Source organism: Podarcis melisellensis (genome assembly GCF_964234715.1).
Source record: "Podarcis melisellensis genome assembly, chromosome: 16".
Lineage (NCBI taxonomy): Eukaryota > Metazoa > Chordata > Lepidosauria > Squamata > Lacertidae > Podarcis > Podarcis melisellensis.
The window spans coordinates 10,094,946-10,115,460 of NC_138533.1; the positions used below are offsets into that span (position 1 = coordinate 10,094,946).

General features: G+C 48.5%; 1 protein-coding gene across 11 annotated transcripts in view; it reads right to left on the reverse strand.

The window, feature by feature from the left end:
- The window catches only part of LOC309358446 (lysosomal acid glucosylceramidase-like), a 165,852-nt gene that overhangs the window by 18,225 nt on the left and 127,112 nt on the right, over positions 1-20,515 (reverse strand). For 9 of the 11 annotated variants that reach the window (XM_081891543.1, XM_081891547.1, XM_081891544.1 and 6 more), the window contains exons 2-3: positions 8,919-9,021; positions 5,501-5,692 (exon numbers count right to left, since the gene is read on the reverse strand). In XM_081891543.1, the coding sequence (XP_081747669.1) occupies positions 5,501-5,692; positions 8,919-8,988 (262 nt within the window). In that variant the 5' untranslated portion in view covers positions 8,989-9,021. Of the gene's footprint in view, positions 1-5,500; positions 5,693-8,918; positions 9,022-17,409; positions 17,431-20,236; positions 20,327-20,515 lie in introns of those variants that run through there. The other 2 variants (XM_081891542.1, XM_081891546.1) reach the window with 2 other exon arrangements.

Consider the following 20,515-nt stretch of genomic DNA (forward strand, 5'->3'; position numbering starts at 1 on the left):
GTCCAGGGCTTCTTTCAGCCATGTCCAAAGGCACGTCTTTCTCTCTCAGATACACAGAGAGAAGTGAAAGTACAGGGAAAAACTCCTCCTTCTTAGCTTCCAAAAGCTTCTGTCTCCGCCCAGCTTCTGTAAGCTGACGTTAGCAGGTGACACACACCAGGGGAATTTAACCAGATAAATTCTGAACCATCACACCCCCCCTTGTGTCCCTGCGTGATACCTGTGCAACATCTTCAGTAACACCTTGTGAGATCAATTCCTTCCCCAATGCCTTGTGCCCTCCCTTGGCAAACCTGTTTGGCATTTGTGGAACCACCTCACAACTCTCAGAATCGCACTGTGCGAAACTTACCCACGCACCTGTGGCCTGATACCTCTCTGGTGGGATACCTTTAGTAGTGCGACTGGACCTCCTAGGCACAAACTCAGGTGTTTCCTCTGACTCACTTTGATCAGCAGGTGTGTCCTCTGCATCATGGAACTCACCCTCTGACTTAAAGCGTCTTCGAATCCTCTCCATTACACTCACAGGAGAACTAGGCGCACTCTTGGGCAGTCTCATAACAGCTTGTGGAGATGCCCTATCCTGCTTCTGACCCTGGTCAGTGACCTGGTCGTCATCAGCAGCCTCAGCCTCTTCTTCCTCTGCCTCATCAGAACTGTCTTCTGGGTCAGAGAGACATTCTGAGAGAACATCACGCCTGACAGGAGTCTTTGACTTTACATCCTCCTCTAAGAACTCAGCGTGTTTACTGATCAGCACCTTACTCTGATCACCTGATGGGTAAGCAAAACGCCATGCACGGGCATCTGGCTCATACCCACAGAAGATCATTTTCTGGACTTTGGCTCCATCTGGCCCTTGCAAAGCCTTAGGCAAAGCGACAAGCGCAGGAGTCCCAAAAGTCCGCAGAAAGTGAACCTGGGGTTTGCGGCCATTTAACAAAGAGAACGGTGTGTCACCTACCAGTGAGTTGTAGACACGATTCCAGGTGAATGACACAGCCCTAGTAGCCTCCACCCAAAACTCAGGAGGCAACCTGGCTTCTTTCAGCATCACCTGTGCAGCCTTAACCAGAGCCTCACTCCTCAGCTCTGCCACCCCCCCTTGCTGGGGTGAATTAACTGTGTGGCGTATCCCTCTCTTCTGCAAAAACTTCTGCAACGCAGAACCAGTGTACTTAGCATTTCTGTCACTGATGATCGCTTGAACCCTGGTGGAGAACCTCTGTTCCACCCCCTCAATCCAGCTCTTGATCAGCTGTGCTGCATCCTCCCTGGATTTGAGACCGTGAGCCCAGGAACTCTGCGAGAAATTATCCAAAAAAGTTAGGAGAAACCTGGCCCCCCCTAGACTTGGTTCCTTGACAGGACCGGCCAAATCTATGTGTACCAACTCAAAAGGTTTAGTGGCCACACGTTCCACCTTTGGGTAACTGCACCCTCTCACCTTTGCTTGCTTGCAAGTGTCACAATCAATGGCACTTCCACAATTTTGAATCCTACACCCCGTGGCAACCTCGGGCAGAGTCTGCAAGTCCTCTACCGACCCATGAATTGTTCTCTGATGCCATACGCATGCACATGTAACATTATGAGCGGGAATTGTAGTACGCTGGTTGGGAACTGTAGCACGCAACGCTTGTGCTTTCTCAACCTTCCCCTCACCTCCAAGAGACGTTTTAAGAATGAAAAGGTCATTCTGTCCCTTCTGCACTTTGGCCAGTAACCTCCCCCCTTTGGAGATTGTGCAGACATCATTTTCAAAACAAACTTTGAACCCCTTACTTAACAAATAAGGCACAGATAACAAACAATGATGAATCTCTGGAACAATACAAAAATCCACCGTCTCCTGTAAAACAGAAAGATAGGCATTAGTGCATTTGCGAACTCTAGTTTTCTGTCCATTCGCGAACTTAATAGTTTGTCCCTTCGGAACTGCTGTGCAATTCCACCTCTCGACTGCAGGGGTCTCTGGAACCATGTTGCGGTTAGCTGCAGAGTCTATTACAAGGCTGAGCTGGAAATTTTCCACTCCGCCGTCTTCAAACACTGCCATACTCGCAGAAACCTGATAAGACTCTTCTCCCTGCTGTTTACCACGACCACCTGGCTCAGCTCCACGCCTGCCTGTCTTCCCAGGCCTGTTGCCATGGAAACCTGCCTGATTCCCATGGGAAAAGTCTGTGCAAACATCCTGCATCGGCTCTCTGCTCTGGTGGGGGCAACTGCCACGCCGACGTTGAACTCCAGTGGAAAAACCCTGCCCGGGGCTCCTCCCAGCTGGCCTGGCCTTCCTCCTTCTGGAACGGTGCCTTCCACCAGTCTGGCCCCCCCCCTGAAGCTCCTCTCTGCTTCAGCACAAAGGGAAAGCTCTTTAAACTTGCCTTTGGAACTCTTCGCCCCCCCGATCTGCTCACTAGCGCTCCTAGAGGCCGAGACATCGGGAACAGGGCCTGCCAGTCCAGCCTCTCCAGGACTCAGTCCATCACACAGACGTGTAGAAGCATTACAACAGCTCCCCAACACTGTCTCAGCCCCCATTGGGCTTTCTGGGCATCCTTCTGCCTCTCCTGGGCTTTCTTCAGGGCTCTGGCCTTTCGCTAACGCCTCACACAAGCACGGTGCAGCACTAGTACAGCTGCCAGCAATAGTCCCTTCTGCCCCCTCTGGGGGCCTACAGCTTCCCTCAGCTGTGTGTTGACTCTCAAGAATGTGCCCAGCGCCATCTTGCCTCTCCCCTTCTGACGCAGCCGCGTCTAGGCCATGGCGTTCCACTCCTGCTTCACAAGCCTCACGGAGTGCTAGCCATGCAACCTCAGGCCTCTCAGCATCTAGGACAATAGGCTTCAGCGCATCACTTACATTCTCTGCCAGAAATACTAGCACACACTTCTCAGCTTCGCTCAGCTCTGTTGCTGCTCCAGCCGCTTTCTGTAGTGGCTGGACTGCCTCCCAAAGGCTTTCTCCGACCAACAACAGTTCTACGTGGAGACTCCACGTCCACCAGCCTTCGTGCGTCAGCTTTTCACATGGTAGCTTAAGCTCAAAACCATGCTTCTGGAACTGCGCCATCTTCTCCCCCCAGTGCCCCAGCTTACTCACGTAGCAGTAGCCTCCAGCACCTGTCTTTGGAGAAGCGATTTTTCAGCTCCAGCTCTCTGTGTATCAGAAGCTCTTACTGTCTCTCGGAAGCAGGCAATTAATCATTCTTGCTCTCCGGCACCCACGCTGACTTCAAAGAGTTCCTGGAGCTCACACCGACTGCTTTACGAGCGTAGGCTGACCATCCATAATCTGTGGAGATATCTATCGATCTTGCCTTATCGATAGAGCCGCGACGTCAGACAGCTTTACGATCCGCATCAATCACCTACAGCGGTCCGGCAGGCTTCCTCTCAAGCTGCGCAATAACTCCTGCTGTCTCTTCTTTCAGTTACAGCTTTTTAGCAGAGTAGAAGCACAGCGTGTAAAGCAGTCTTGCTTCTTGTAAGCACACATAGACAGGTTTGTCTATTTACAGCTCTTTATTCATACATTACAGCATTAAAGTCCAGGGCTTCTTTCAGCCATGTCCAAAGGCACGTCTTTCTCTCTCAGATACACAGAGAGAAGTGAAAGTACAGGGAAAAACTCCTCCTTCTTAGCTTCCAAAAGCTTCTGTCTCCGCCCAGCTTCTGTAAGCTGACGTTAGCAGGTGACACACACCAGGGGAATTTAACCAGATAAATTCTGAACCATCACACGCAGTCCTTTATTGTGTTATTAAAATTCTAAAGCGTCACGAATAAAATCAATGTTCCTAAGTGCACAAGGTAAATGCGCAGACTTATGCTCATAAACCACATGTCTGAGGTATTGCAGGAGAGCAGTCCCAAAGCCGGGACGTGGGTGGCGCTGTGGGTTAAACCACAGAGCCTAGTACTTGCCGATCAGAAGGTCAGCGGTTCGAATCCCCGCGACGGGGTGAGCTCCCGTTGCTCAGTCCCTGCTCCTGCCAACCTAGCAGTTCGAAAGCACACCAGTGCAAGTAGATAAATAGGTACCGCTCCGGCGGGAAGGTAAACAGCGTTTCCGTGCGCTGCTCTGGTTCGCCAGAAGCGGCTTAGTCATGCTGGCCACATGACCCGGAAGCTGTACGCCGGCTCCCTCGGCCAATAAAGCGAGATGAGCGCCACAACCCCAGAGTCGGTCACGACTGGACCTAATGGTCAGGGCTCCCTTTACCTTTTAATCCCAAAGCCATCTTGGCTCTCTTAAAAAAATGACCCAAGATTATTTTCTCTGCAGTAGAAGGAAAAACATTTCCCAATGGTTCTTTTCACTTGCAAAATCCTTCCAAGTTCCTGAGCGTGGATGGACTTCTCGCATGAATAGAGGAGCCCTGGGACAGTTCAAGAACTAAGCTGTATTTACCATTTCAAAAGAATGGCCCAAACTGGCCAAGATGGGACAGTCAGCAAGAATTATCAGGTATCTTGACAAAGAGGACACAAGCCACACACTCTCTGTTGTAGACGTACTCGTAGGTGGTCTTTGGCTAAGGGGCTAGGCAATTTCTGAAGCCCTTAAAAATGGTCACACATCATTGTTCTGGGTCCCCTCACCCTCTTGCAAGGTGGGGGCGACTCTGTTGCAACAGAAAAATAAACTTCTTCCTTGCTTTGACTGGTTCCTGCCTCCACTCATTCTCCTCTGACCAATAATGAACTCAAAGAGTGTGGCTGTCAAAGCCAACCCCAAATTCTTCTTATATCGATCTATATTTATTGAGAGCGTTTGTACCCTGCTCCAAAAAAAGGTAAAGGGACCCCTGACCGTTAGGTCAAGTCGCGGACGACTCTGGGGTTGCGGCACTCATCTCACTTTATTGGCCGAGGGAGCTGGCGTACAGCTTCCGGGTCATGTGGCCAGCATGACTAAGCCTCTTCTGGCGAACCAGAGCAGCGCGCGGAAACGCCGTTTACCTTCCTGCTGCAGCGGTACCTATTTATCTACTTGCGCTGGCGTCCTTTCGAACTGCTAGGTTGGCAGGAGCAGGGACTGAGCAACGGGAGCTCACCCTGTCGCAGGGATTCGAACCGCCAACCTTCTGATAGGCAAGCCCTAGGCTTTGTGGTTTAACCCACAGTGCCACCCACGCCCCTATGCATGAAGAAATTAAATGCAATTTAAATAAAAACATGCAAGAAATTAAAGCATCGCAGTCCTTGTCTGCAGGCTTACAGTCTAAGAAAACATGACATGCAAGAAAGTAGGAAATTAAATCGGGCACCAGTTATTCGGCAGTTATAATGACCAGCTGGCACAGCTCAGGGACAAGAAGTACCTGATGGAACTGGGCTTTTGGGATAGCTGATGAGCCTCACTTCCCATCTTTCTCGCTGAAGCAGTCTGGTGGCACAGCTACTCCCAGGCAACAGCGGAGGAAGAGAAAGCTTGATGGAGCGGCATGTTTCTTCCTCCAACCCACCTGTTTAGAGAAGGCCCTCCTTACCTGAGCGTTTCCTGTTTGCCAAAAGCTTCCCTTTGCTTGGCTCCAGGCGCTTGCCAGCCTTGCTGCTCAGGTACTTGACGAAGGTGCCCTCGGGCGGGAGGGAGAGGGGGCCCATCATGTCGCAGTAAGTTGCGTTGCAGACGCACACCATGGCACCAGGGCCGACATCCTTTCGCGCGCAAGGGGAGCTCGCTAGGTGAGAGATAGAAAAGCCACAAAGCTGAGCAGGAGGAGGGAAATGGCTCCTTTCAGAGGGAGTGCTCTGCACATGCTCTGAGGTGGCCTTCCCTAACGTTGTTGTTGTTGTTGTTGTTGTTGTTGTTGTTGTTGTTGTTCAAATTTAACAACCAATAACTGTTTTCAGACCCTCCAAGTGTCCCTATTTTCCAGGGACAGACCTGTATGTACAGAAGCCGTCCATTTCTGTTTTGATCCCGGAATGTCCCCCTTTTTCTTTGATAAAGGGACCCCTGACCATTAGGTCCAGTCGTGGCCGACTCTGGGGTTGTGGCGCTCATCTCACTTTATTGGCCGAGGGAGCCGGCATACAGCTTCCGGGTCATGTGGCCAGCATGGCTAAGCCGCTTCTGGCGAACCAGAGCAGCGCATGGAAACGCCGTTTACCTTCCCGCCGGAGCGGTACCTATTTATCTACTTGCACTTTGACGTGCTTTCGAACTGCTAGGAGCAGGGACCGAACAACGGGAGCTCACCCCATTGCGGGGATTCAAACCGCCGACCTTCTAATCGGCAAGCCCTAGGCTCTGTGGTTTAACCCACAGCGCCACCCGTGTCCCCTTGGACGTCCCTATTTTTTTATCCGGGAAATGTTGGAGGTTATGTGTTTAGCCAGGGCTTTTGCTGACTGAAGGCTCCTGTTCCAGGCAACTCAAGATACCTGGATGGAAGACTGCATTTTGCCGTAACTGCTTTTAGAATGTTTGTATTTTATTTTAATATAAATTGCTTTTGGAATGTTTTAAGATGCTTCTGTTGTGTTTGTGCTTTTAAATTGTGCCCTGGGCTCCCTTGGGGAGGAAGGGTGTTGTATTATTCCAACAAATTACAAAATAATAATTGCGGTTTCTCTTTTTTCCAAGTTCAGCTCACCACATTTTTGTGCCAGACTGGGATTCTTCAAGAATCCGCCCTCACAAGAATCCGTCATCACTTTCGCATGTCTCTTAATACACACTTCTGTGCATATAATCTTGCTTAACAGCACAGACATGTTTGTGGCGAGCGGCCCTAATTTAATGCATTTCTGCATCTTGTTTTCACTAATAAATGCTTTGCGTTGCGCAAGTTTGATCTGGGTTTGGGAAGGGTGCAGCTAATCATAAATTAGTTAATTGCTATTGCAGTTAATTGCTATAACTGCTGTAGGGACACCCACAGATCCCTCAACATTAGTATAAAAAAATAATAATGGAGAAATTCTGGTTGTACACACTGGAAACATTAACACTACAAGGCCTCAACCTAGAGGACAGCACCAGTGTCCCTTAGCTTTCACCCCCTCCAACATTTCTCCGATGGAAATAGGGACATCCTTCAAAAACGTCAAGTGTAATCAAATCAGAAACTGGGACTTCTGTAATTCCAGGACTGTCCCTGGGAAATCAGGACACTTGGAGGGTCTGTTATTTCCTGAACTGACATTAATACAGGTGGAAAGGCAGGATGCTATTATTAATAATAATGGTAATAGAATAATAGAAAAGTTGAAAGGGACCATGAGGGTCATCTATTCCAACCTCCTGCAATGCAGGAATCTTGTGCCCAAGGTGGGCTCGAACCCACGACTTTGAGATTAAGAGTCCCAATGCTTTTCCAACTGAGCTCTCCGCCTCTGCTCTAGAGATGAGCAAATTAATAATAATAATAATTTATTTATACCCTGCCCATCTGTCTGAGTTTCCCCAGCCACTCTGGGCGGCTCCCAATCGAGTGTTAAAAACAATACAGCATTAAATATTAAAAACTTCCCTGAACAGGGCTGCCTTCAGATGTCTTTTAAAGATAAGATAGCTGCTTATTTCCTTCACATCTGAAGGGAGGGCGTTCTACAGAGAGGGCGCCACTACCGAGAAGGCCCTCTGTCTGGTTCCCTGTAACCTCACTTCTCGCAACGAGGGAACCGCCAGAAGGCCCTCGGCGCTGGAATTCTGTGTACATTGATTGTCCTCTTTGGGGCTCTTTGTTGGCGCTGTTCAAACTGGATCAAGCCAAGGGGGCCCATCTAATCCAGAACCCTCTTCTCACAGGGCCCAACCTTATGCCTTCATGGGAAGACTGCAAGTAAGGGCAGGGTGCAAGGGCATGGAATGGGGGAGAGCTCTTCTCCAGCCTGACTCTTCCAGAGAAGAAGGAGGCAGCTCAGACTTACAACAGGGGTTTGAGGGAGGTCACAGCTCGGAGGAAGATGAGGGGGAAAGTTGGAAAATAATGGGAGAGGAGGAGGAGGAGCAGGCAGAGCCAGAGCAGCTGGCTGACACGTTAACACTAGAAAGCATTCCAGACCCCCCATCTCCCAGAACCCGGCGAGCCTTAAAAGTAGGAGAGCAAAGAGCTCAGGAGCAAAGGGGCCTCAGCACCACCCGTAGAAAGGATGACGAATTAGGATGTGGAAGAGAAGGGGAGGGGAGATTTACTCTGGGCAGCGCCATTATTCCAAGAGGCTGCATTTCCAACCCTCTCTCTGTAAATATTTTATTTTATTTTATTATTTATTTAAAAGATACAGCAAAGACAGAACATCAACAGAAAGGGGGGGTGAATGAAATTTAAAAAGAACAAAGAAACAGAGTTCAAAAACATTGAAAACAAATGTACTTGTTGCATAGCACTCCCCACCCACCCACCCGCGGCTTCCCTCCGCCACAATTCGACTTCTTTAAATCTCTATCTCCACATTTATCCTTGCATTCTCCAAATATGTCGTTGTTTGTACCTCTTTTATCTTTTTTCTTTTCCAGCTCGTACATATACTTTACATTCTTATCCTAAACATATTAGCATATCTTTCTTAGAACAATACTTTAACGTATAATCTTCGAAACATTCTCTCTTTCTCTGTAAATATTGGATAAAAGCAGATGGTAAGGACTTTTCCTTGTCTTATCCGTTCTTGGCAACCTGCCTTGGGGGTTCGTTCCTCTGCCGCCTGATACTCCAGCTCCCATCAGCCCCGGTCTGACTTTGACCAATGGGCAGGGATGATGGGAGTTGTAGTTCAGCAGTGTCCTTGGACTCCGACTCCCATGAGCTTCAGTAGCATCTGGAGAGCACCAGTTTCCCCTCTCCCTGAAACAGAGGGCTGTTCTCTCTAGAGCTGCCCTTAGATCACCCAGCCCAGCAGTGCTCTTAAATCCTTATGTCTCCCCTCCCTCACAGTATAGTGGCCCTTTCCACTCACCTGTGGCATCTGCGACCACCTGAAGGAGGAAGAAGAGGAGGAGGAAAAGGCTGGCCCCCACAGTCCTCATGCTGCTTTCCTCAAATCTTGAGAGAAGTCGCACCTATGTGCAGAAGGGTTGAGACCTGCTTATCAGGAAATCACACACACACTGCACACACTTTGACGTAACCCAACAACTGCCTTGCAATGTGACAAGACCCAGCGCAAGATAGGGAGCGTTTCCCAACCTATGTGCCACGTTGCCTTCTGCAAAACCTTTCAGGGGCCGTGTGCCAGTGGTGTGCGGTGCCAAAGGAAAAGTTGGTGGGGCAAATAATGCCAGTCTTACCTTAGTACAGTCATATCTCATGTTGAAGATATATACGATATACGATATCTTTATTGTCATTGTCCCATGAAGAACAATGAAATTGAAAAAAAGATGCTTCAGGTTGAGCGCTTTCGGGTCGCGCTCTGCGTCGACCCGGAAGTAACGGAACATGTTACCTCTGGGTTTCGCCACTCGTGCATGCGCAGATGCTCAAAATGATGTCATGCGCATGCGCAGAAGCGGCCAAACACAACCTGCGCATGCGCAGACGCTCTAGATGCAAACAGGGCTCTGGAACGGATCCCGTTCGCATCCAGAGGTACCACTGTACAGTGGTACCTCGGGTTGCAGACGCTTCAGGTTACAGACTCCGCTAACCCCGAAATAGTACCTCAGGTTAAGTACTTTGCTTCAGGATGAGAACAGAAATCGTGCCACCGCGGCGGGAGGCCCCATTAGCTAAAGTGATACCTCAGGTTAAGAACAGATCTCCAGAATGAATTAAGTTCTTAGCCAGAGGTACCACTGTATACAGTAGGCTAGTTTCAAGATGCACATTCAGACACCCAATTCTCTACCCACGAGGCATCATGAGAGGTCAACAGAACTGTAGAGTTGGAAGGGACCTCGAGTGTCATCCAGTCCAACCCCTTGCAGTGCAGGAATCTCAGCTAAAGCATCCATGACAGATGGCCATCTAACCTCTACTTAAGAACCTCCAAGGGAGGAGAATGCAACCACCTTCTGAGGAAGACCATTCCACTGTCAAACACCTCTTACTGTAAGAAAGTTCTTCCTGATATTGAGTCGGAATCTTCTTTCTTGTAACTTGAAGTCATTGCTTTGAGTGCTACCTGTCTGAGCAGGATAAAACAAGCCTGCTTCATCTTGCACGTGACAGCCCTTTAGATATTTGAAGATGGCTATCCTATCTACTAAGGGACGCGGGTAGTGCTGTGGGTAAAAGCCTCAGCACCTAGGACTTGCCAATCGAAAGGTCGGCGGTTCGAATCCCCGCTGCGGGGTGCGCTCCCGCCGTTCGGTCCCAGCGCCTGCCAACCTAGCAGTTCAAAAGCACCCCCGGGTGCAAGTAGATAAATAGGGACCGCTTACTAGCGGGAAGGTAAACGGCGTTCCGTGTGCTGCGCTGGCTCGCCAGATGCAGCTTGTCACGCTGGCCACGTGACCCGGAAGTGTCTGCGGACAGCGCTGGCTCCCGGCCTATAGAGTGAGATGAGCGCACAACCCTAGAGTCTGTCAAGACTGGCCCATACGGGCAGGGGTACCTTTACCTTTACCTTTACCTATCCTATCTACTCTCTGGACTCAGCTCCATTAGTCAAGAAACGCTTGGAATGCGTTATAAACATGCAACAGCAGATGGCACCAGAGAGCAGACAATTTTTCCATGTGATTTTTCCATAGGGTTTTTCTTTTTCTTTTGTTATGACTACTTAATTTCTGACTTATTGATAACATTCCCCCACCCCCATCTCCCGTGTGTAGATCTCCTCTCAGTCTCCTCTTTTCCAGGCTGAACATACGTAGTTCCCTCAACTGTTCCTCATCCGGCTTGGTTTCCAGACCCTTGATCATCTTGGTTGCCCTCCTCTGCACATGTTCCAGATTGTCAACACCCTTCTTAAATTGTGGTGCCCAGAACGGGAGACAATATTCTGGGTCAAGGACATGTTCCAGCCAGGGAAAACAGGACTGGTTAGGGCTATATATACTGTGATGAGAGGGGTCATGGCTAGTAGGGAGAGAGTCCTAGAGGACTGCATTTGGCCTCCCGGCCCGAGGTTCCTCATCCCTGTGTTGGACTATGATCTGGGAGAGCAGGGTTCGAATCCCCACTCAGCCAGGAAGCTCACTGGGTGACCTTTGGCTCAGGCACCATCTGTTAGCCTTACCTACCTTGAGATGCGTGGAAGATACAGGTAGTATATACATGTAATATATAGATAAATAAATAATATATTGTTTTGATTTTTTTCTGGTTTTTACATTTTTTGTTACCTGTATGTCTTTACAAGAAATGTTCGGGGGTTTTTGTTTCTGTTTTGTGTGGGTGGGTGGGTGTGTTCGTGTGTGCGCACTAATGCAGTTGGGAGGCTCCCGATCCCCAGCTGAGCCAGCTACACACATACACATACACAACACCAGTGTGGTGTAGTGGTTAAGAGCGGTAGTCTCGTAATCTGGTGAACCAGGTTCGATTCCCCGCTCCTCCACATGCAGCTGCTGGGTGACCTTGGGCCAGTCACACTTCTCTGAAGTCTCTCAGCCCCACTCACCTCACAGAGTGTTTGTTGTGGGGCAGGAAGGGAAAGGAGAAGGTTAGCCGCTTTGAGACTCCTTAGGGTAGTGATAAAGCGGGATATCAAATCCAAACTCTTCTTCTCTTTTTTGCTCTTCCAAATATGGCAACCCTAAGTAACGGAGGGGAGGGGAGCTTTACTCTTTGCAACGTCAGATTGAGAGTCAGATGCTTTTTCTGAGTCTTGTTGTATTCCGGTTGAAATAAAAGAACTGAAAAGTGTACTCTCTCTCTCTCTTTCTCTCTCTCTCTCTCTCTCTCTCTCTCTCTCTCTCTCTCTCTTTCTCCGTTTCTGATTTCCTGGGCAGTTAGCCAGGAGCCATCGACAACATGACATGCTGCCATCCTCTGGGCCAAAGCTGCAGCCCAAACATTGACCTGGGATGAACCTATTGTACTTGTACTTTGTACAATTTATTAAGTACAGTCAAACCTCCGTTCCTGGATGGCTCTGTTTTGGAACATTTCGACTCCCAAACAGTGAAAACCCGGAAGTAAATGCTCCGGCTTTTGGACGTTTTTCGGAAGTCGAACGTCCAATGCGACTTCCCCATGAGTGCAGGAAGCTCTTGCAACCAATCGGAAGCTGCGCCTCGGTTGTCAAATGTTTCAGAAGCCAAACGGGCTTCCGGAATGGATTACATTCAACAATCGAGGTTTGACTGTATAACACTTCTGGCAGGTAGAAATGATGGAGTGGATTTCAAGCGCTTTAGCCAATCCCCTTCTTCTTCCCATGATCATCCAACTCCCTGGAATTTTAGAGGCCCAGTGCCAACTCAGCCTGCCCTGCCTTTTACACCAGACTTGGCTAGACCTTTGCATTACGGTAACTCTGTTTCTCATTTTCCCAGTTCCCCACATTTTGCATTTTTGGGATAAGAAAAGGCGAAGGGGTAAACCCTACAGAAATCTGGAGTCCCTAAGATGGTTGGATGGCGCTTGAACACCTCTTTCTAGCGACTCCTGCAGCCAAGCTGGTACCAAACATATTGCTCTGCTTTCCTTTGGACCACATCAGCAAGGTCAAGAGGGGGATATTGCTGCCCAGGACCTCCATACACACTGGCCAGGACTGCTCCCTGGAGAGGTTATTTTGGTGCTGCTAACGAAGCAAAAACAGCACGTTGTTGTTGTTGTTTAGTTGTGTCCGACTCTTCGTGACCCCCTGGACCAGAGCACGCCAGGCACTCCTGTCTTCCACTGCCTCCCACAGTTTAGTCAAACTCATGTTCGTAGCTTCAAGAACAGTATCCAACCATCTCGTCCTCTGTCGTCCCCTTCTCCTTGTGCCCTCCATCTTTCCCAACATCAGGGTCTTTTCCAGGGAGTCTTCTCTTGAGGTGGCCAAAGTATTGGAGCCTCAGCTTCATGGTCTGTCCTTCCAGTGAGCACTCAGGGCTGATTTCCTTCAGAATGGAGAGGTTTGATCTTCTTGCAGTCCATGGGACTCTCCAGTCTCCTCCAACACCATAATTCAAAAGCATCCATTCTTCGGCGATCAGCCTTCTTTAGGGTCCAGCTCTCACTTCCATACATCACTACTGGGAAAACCACAGCTTTTACTATACGGACCTTTGTTGGCAAGGTGATGTCTCTACTTTTTAAGATGATCTACTTTTTAAAATACTTTTTAAAAAACAGCACAGAAGGCAGCAATTATGAGTTACCGGTCTCAGGAGCCACAGCAGGTGCTGTGATTCTCCGGCAGTTTGACTTCACGCCCCCGGAGGCACATTCCATGATTTCTCGATACAGACAGATGCCAGCAACACACATTCTGCAGCAATTTGCAACTTTTATATTTAAAAAAAAATCCTTATGGAAATCTACCAGCATTTCGGAGCCTGTTGGATTGTGCAATCATGGTCCAACACATATTTAGCCATTCTCAATGTTAAACCTTCATTCCACTACACAGCCATTCAATTTCAGTGTCCATTAAACCAATTATACTTAACAATTCTGAAATGATGTACACTGAAATGTATATTGCTAATATGGGTTTTTCCCCCCTACACTAGTTTTCTAAGGGACTCTAAGCTCCTAAATGATTATCTGTAGATTGTTTTCCTGTTACTCTAAACTGAGTGTAACCTTTGATCATGTGACAAAGGCAAGGAGTTGCAAATCCTCATCTTGAAAGGGTGGTGGCTGTTTGTCATTCTCTGAAAGCCACAGAGAACAAAAGGATGGGATAATAATGGCTCTCCAAGAGGGACATAGCCTTAGGCAGCCTAAAGCAGATTGGAATGAGAGAGACACTGTTTTGATTTCTGGAGCGATCTTTTATTTCTAAGATGCTGAGCCTGTGCTGGACATTGCACAAGACCTTGTGATATTTGGGATGTATACTGTATTTTGCATTTGCTGAATTTACTGTTTTTTGAAGGGTTCTGCAAGTAGACTTTGAATAAAACTTTTATGGCTCTGGACAATGATGACTTCCAAAAGGAGCCAATTCTTATGTACCACCTAGTTGCTTCAAACCACACAATATTAATATCCGCACTAGGCCTTCGGTCTGTCACTTCAGAGGTTCACAGCCTTCGAACATGAAAGGTCCACTAAGTTATAGGTAAAGGGTAAAGGGACCCCTGACCATTATGTCCAGTCATGAGCGACGCTGGGGTTGCGGCGCTCTTCTCGCTTTATTGGCCGAGGGAGCCGGCGTACAGCTTCCGGGTCATGTGGCCAGCATGACTAAGCCGCTTCTGGTGAACCAGAGCAGTGCACGGAAACGCCGGAGCAGTACCTATTTATCTACTTGCACTTTGACGTGCTTTCAAACTGCTAGGTTGGCAGGAGCAGGGACCGAGCAACGGGAGCTCACCCCGTCACAGGGACCTTCTGATTGGCAAGTCCTAGGCTCTGTGGTTTAACCCACAGCGCCACCCGCGTCCCTTCCACTGAGCTATACCTCATGGCTACTACCTGTGGTAGATTATTCTGTTGTTTAGTTGTGTCCGACTCTTCGTGGCCCCCTGGACCAGAGCACGCCAGGCTTCACTCTGCCTCCAGCAGTTTGGTCAAACTCATGTTTATAGCTTCGAGAACACTGTCCCACCATCTCGTCCTCTGTCGTCCCCTTCTCCTTGTGCCCTCCATCTTTCCCAACATCAGGGTCTTTTCCAGGGAGTCTTCTCTTCTCATGAGGTGGCCAAAGTATTGGAGCCTCAGCTTCAGGATCTGTCCTTCCAGTGAGCACTCAGAGCTGATTTCCTTCAGAATGGATAGGCTTGATCTTCTTGCAGTCCATGGGACTCTCAAGAGTCTCCTCCAGGTAGTTAATTCCACCTCCACATTTTTGCCTCGTCCTCCGCCCTGCACCCCTTAAACCCATCTGCCTGAGGGACTATCATAAGCATCTTGTGATCATCATGTTGACGTTGGCCACAGGACAAAGCCACATATCTGAGACAAAAACGAGCAGGGAAGCTCGTGGTGAGAACAAACCTTTCTAGACCTTCATATACTTTTGCTTCTGCTAAAGAGGCCTCTTCTTGAGGAGTCTGCTGTCCCAAAGAGATAAGTTTCGATCTAAGAACACATACACTAAAAGTTACTAGCCCTCATGACAGATAGGTAGCCGTGTTGGTCTGCCATAGTCATGAGTGCATGTGTGTGGAAATCTTTCATCCCTGTGCCATGCGTTGAAAAGTGAGACAGCTGCAATTATGGTTTTCTGGAAGCCCCACAACCATCTAGAGAGATACTTGGTGACCTACAAGCTGTTCCCTGGGAATAGAAGAGTTTCTTGTTGTGGGATCCTTCTGGCTCCGAGCTTGAGAGATAAGCTGATGATTCACTTGATTCCTTTTGTCCTCAACCAGGAGGTTAGACTTCCTAAACTAGTTCTGTTTGGTGCCCAAGGCTTATTTCTGTGCTGTTAACTAATTTGCACATTATTCATAAGATTAGAAATGAAGAGGGAACACACAAGCTGGCCATGCGAGGGTGGGGTGTAATTTTAAAATGTGCTGTTGCGCATTAACCATAATTGCTGCGTTTGGAACTGCTTATGTGTGATGCTTCCTCCATAGAAGCCTGGGAGGTATAGTTTGTTGTCGTTGTTTAGTCGTTTAGTCGTGTCCGACTTTTCGTGACCCCATGGACCAGAGCACACCAGGCAGTCCTGTCTTCCACTGCCTCCTTTAAAGGTAAAGGTAAAGGAGCCCTGACGGTTAAGTCCAGTCGTGAACGACTCTGGGGTTGCGGTGCTCATCTTGCTTTACTGGCCAAGGGAGCCAATGTTTGTCCGCAGACAGTTTTTCTGGGTCATGTAGCCAGCATGACTAAGCCGCTTCTGGCAAAACCAGAGCAGCGCATGGAAACGCCGTTTACCTTCCTGCCGGAGCAGTACCTATTTATCTCACCCCATCATGGGGAATTGAACTGCTGACCTTCTGATCGGAAAGTCCAAGATGCTCAGTGGCTTAGACCACAGCGCCACCAGCATCCCTATTGCCTCCTTTAAGGTAAAGGTAAAGGGAGCTCTGACCATTAGGTGCAGTCATGACCGACTCTGGGGTTGTGGCGCTCATCTCGTTTTATTGGCCAAGGGAGCCAATGTACAGCTTCTGGGTCATGTGGCCAGCATGACTAAGCCTCTTCTGGCAAACCAGAGCAGCACACGGAAACGGCGTTTACCTTCCCGCCGGAGTGGTACCTATTTATCTACTTGCACTTTGACGTGCTTTCGAACTGCTAGGTTGGCAGGAGCAGGGACCGAGCAACGGGAGCTCACCCTGTCGCGGGGATTCGAACCGCCAACCTTCTGATTGGCAGGTCCTAGGCTCTGTGGTTTAACCCACAGCGCCACCCGCGTCCCACCTACAATTCCTTCTGTGAGTACTCAGACCAGGAATGGGAGGTGCTTGGAGACGGGAACTCTGCAGGGAAGGGTGAGGCGAAGGAGCAGCGAGCGATTATTATTATTATTATTCACCCCACCCATCTGATTGGGTAGCCAGTCTGGGCGGCATTCAACATATATAAAAACATAATAAAACATTAAACTTTTTTTTTAAAAAAAAACCTTCCCTAAGGGCTGCCTTCAGATGTCTTCTAAAAGTTGTAAAGTTACTTATCTCATTGGCTCGGCGGGGTCACATAACTCCATACCCTCCAACATTTCTCTAGTGAAAATAAGGACGTCCTAAGGAAAAGTGGGACCATGCAGAATCAAATCAGAAACCGGGATGGCTTCTGTAAATCCCTGGGAAATAGGGACACTTGGAGTGTCTGGCTTTGATGCCTACCAACCTGGATGGCTTTTAAAAGAGAACTGGACAAATTCATGGAGGAGATAGGGTTGCCATATGTCCTCTTTTCCCAGGACACATCGCTTTCTTTCACAGTTAGAGTCATTATAACGATTCATAGTTAAAATTAGAAGCTGGCAAATGTGTTCTCTTTTTTTTTGCTCTTCAAAATATGGCAGGCCTTGCTGGAAGCCACAGGAGGGGAGAGTTAATAGTGTTATAGAAATAGGGAGGGGGATTCCCCACCATAGAAATTAATAAATGCTCGGGTTTGGGGTTCTTTGTGATACGAAGGCAGAACGTAAGGGGATTCCTGGGCTGACTTATGCAAACTTGGCTGGCTGAGGGAAGGGCAGAGCTGCTAGCATTACAATAGAGAGCCATCAAGGGTTGCCCACAACCTCTTATCCCAGGTGTGACCAAAGACTGGAGATTTGAAAGGTCAAGAGGCCCATTGGTTTAGACCACAGCACCACCCGCGACAGACCCTGGGAGCGTGTCTGGAACCCCCCTGGACTTGCAGAGAGGGAGGGCAGAACATGACTTTTATAACTCTGCATTGCAGAGTTGGAGATGGCACACAGAGAAGATAACCTGCATTCCATTCTTCTGCCATTCTTCTGGGCCCGAAACCAAAAATGTCGGGATCTCCGCTCGGCCAAGCTGATAAAGCTCATTTTCCTCCAGCCGAGTCCTTCGGAATCGCCACCCGACGATAATTAATGACCTGAGCCTTCGATGAGGCCTCAGGCACATTCCCCTTCAGAGGAGTTTCCAGCACAGGGAAGTGATGGAATTTATGGCTACATGGCTAAAGAGTTTAATTTCTCATTACGCAGACAGCAGAGAAAAATACATCCTCTCTCTATAAAAGCAGAGAGCAACTGAACAACAAAGGAACAGGAAACCAGTACATCACATCCGTCTCCCATAAGACTTCCAACAGTATGGAATATGTGGAATGTAAACAGAGCCTTGTGACTCAGCTGCTCAGTGGCAAAACAGAAACTAACAGACCCTGAGGGTCCAGGAGTTGCTCTTATGCTCAGATACGGCTTGCTGCCTTCCCACAGCAAGGTGCGTGACTAAGATGGACCATTTGCCTAATCCAGCAGCCTTCGCTCATTATCATCTCCATGATGCAGCATGGAATGGCTACATCACAACCACCACCACCACAACAACAACAACACACTAACACACCCAGAGGTTGTGCATCTCATCTCTCCGTCTTCCCCTGTTCTAGCCATTGCCTGCCTGTGAAGCATTCTCAAAGTAAAGGAAGGATTGAACTCTGATTAATAAGTATACACACAGAGGCTTGAACCAGCAAGACTCCGGGAAGGGTGCGAATAATAATCTCTCTCTCTACCCCTCGGCCCAGGTCGTTTTATTCACAAAAGAACTTTTTACAGGGTGTTCGTAAGAACCAATCAGATTTCTCCTGAGCATTTCCACAAACCCCACATGGGAACAAAGTTAAACTACCAAAACTAATTAAGCACGGGGCAAACAAAGAACAGGCCTACAAAGGAGAGCATTTGGCAACCCCGGAGATGATAAACAAACAATATACATGATAAGAAGGGTGGCCAGGAGGACAGTGATCATTATCACCGTCATGTGTTTCCCTGCCCTAAGATTAACATCCTGGGATTAACATATCAGAAAGCTACATCAAAGAAACTTGCCCACTATCTTTCATGACCCAAGATGCCTGCCTGGGCTGCGTACATGAAGAGAGAGATGGGCAGTAGAGGAAATGGCCAGAGATGCAGAGGGTTGTGGGATTTGATCAGAAATTATTGCCAACGTATCAAACCCAGTCAACCCAATGCATTCATCGTGGACACAATGGCTTGATGCATATTTTATAATTCCTCATAGTAATCCCACCTGACCCCACACTCTGAATATTTCCACTCCTACAGCCTGCCTTAGCGGGAGTTTGAGGGCAGCCACTCCTTGCTTTTGGGGCCAGGGAGTCTGAATCAAACTTTGAAATAAGCCTGGGCCATGCTTTCTTCAGGCTTGCCTCGGCAATTCCTGTTCCTCCTTTCCTAGGTTCAAAAAGGCAGGCTGCCTCCTACATGGAGCGTTTGGTGTGGGTGTGGAAATGGAACGGAGTATCTTGGGAAAGGGCATGGCCGGCTGGAATCCAGAACCTGAGCTCGGCAGTCCATTAGGACTAATGGGGCTCTTGCTCCACCAACCCTTCTTGCTTGCAACCAGTTGAGACTCAGGAAGGAGAGGGCAAACGGGGACAAAACGACGGGTTCTCTGCCTTCTGACTCAGCAGCCGCAACAGGCATTAACTAATCACCTCTCCACATTGCGATATTTTGCAACAGGACAGATTGCTTAATTCAGTGATGACCAAACTTGGCCCTCCAGCTGTTTTGGGACTACAACTCCCATCATCCCTAGCTAACAGGACCAGTGGTCAGGGATGATGGGAACTGTAGTCCCAAAACAGCTGGAGGGGCGAGTTTGGCCATCACTGGCTTAATTAATCACTTTGTTTGCACAGAAATGGGGGCTTTGCGTGGGCCATGTGGTGCTCCCATTCACCCCAAGTGCCAGAGAGCGGGTGGGTGGCATAGAAGACCCAAAGGGGTCTCCATCGAGTGCAGAGGGTCCCAAACTTATTTGGCCTACAGCCCCCTTTTCAGAAAAAAAAATACCCAGCCTCTGTCCGCCCCCCTAGATATCTACTTTCTTTAAGCAAACAAACAGAAAGATGCAGTGACAAATTTGCATTGTATTTTTGTCAGCAGCATCCTTAAGTCACCGCAATTAGCTATTTACAATCGGTGTACACACACACACACACACACACACACACACACTGGTACCTCAGGTTACAGACGCTTCAGGTTACAGACGCTTCAAGTTACAGACTCCGCTACCCCAGAAATAATACCTCTGGTTAAGAACTTTACCTCAGGATGAGAACAGAAATCGTGTGGTGGCGGCACGTCGGCAGTGGGAGGCCCCATTAGCTAAAGTGGTACCTCAGGTTATGAACAGTTTCAGGTTAAGAACGGACCCCCGGAATGAATTAAGTTCTTAACCCAAGGTACCACTGTGAATGTGTGTGTGTATGTGTGTGTGTGTGTGTGTGTACACACACACACACACATATATATAGTTAACTTGTATTTTGAGTGTCTATGTGGAAAATAATCACTACGACTTTAACTCCATGTTACATTGGGCGCCATTACGCAACACATCAAGCACGTACAAACCCTTCTCAAATTATTCTTCCCTTCTTTCTCTATGCTTTTGCCACCCCCTTTTTTTATTTAATGCCCCCATTGAACCCAAGGCTACTACCCCCCCGATCATTTCAGTGCCCCCCAGGGGAGGTATATGCTTTTGGGAAAGCCCCATAAATAGAGCAGAGGAGCCAACAGACCTTCACTCGCTTGTGTCCCTCAGCCCCAGGTTCTCAGAGGTAGGCTGCCACTGAACATGGATGTTCTTTCTTTTGCTAAGAAGACCCCATTTTTCCCCTCATGGCAGCCTGGTAAATGTCTGGCAGCCCGACAATACACCCCACAAGCCTCAAACCCTCTACAACTAAGCATATATTTAAAAAGGAAAGAAACTTGGGATCTGAGGAATCAGAATATGCAGTCCGACTAGTGAACCGGCCACTATTAGTATTGCTGCTACCAGAAGATGTCTAGTTAAA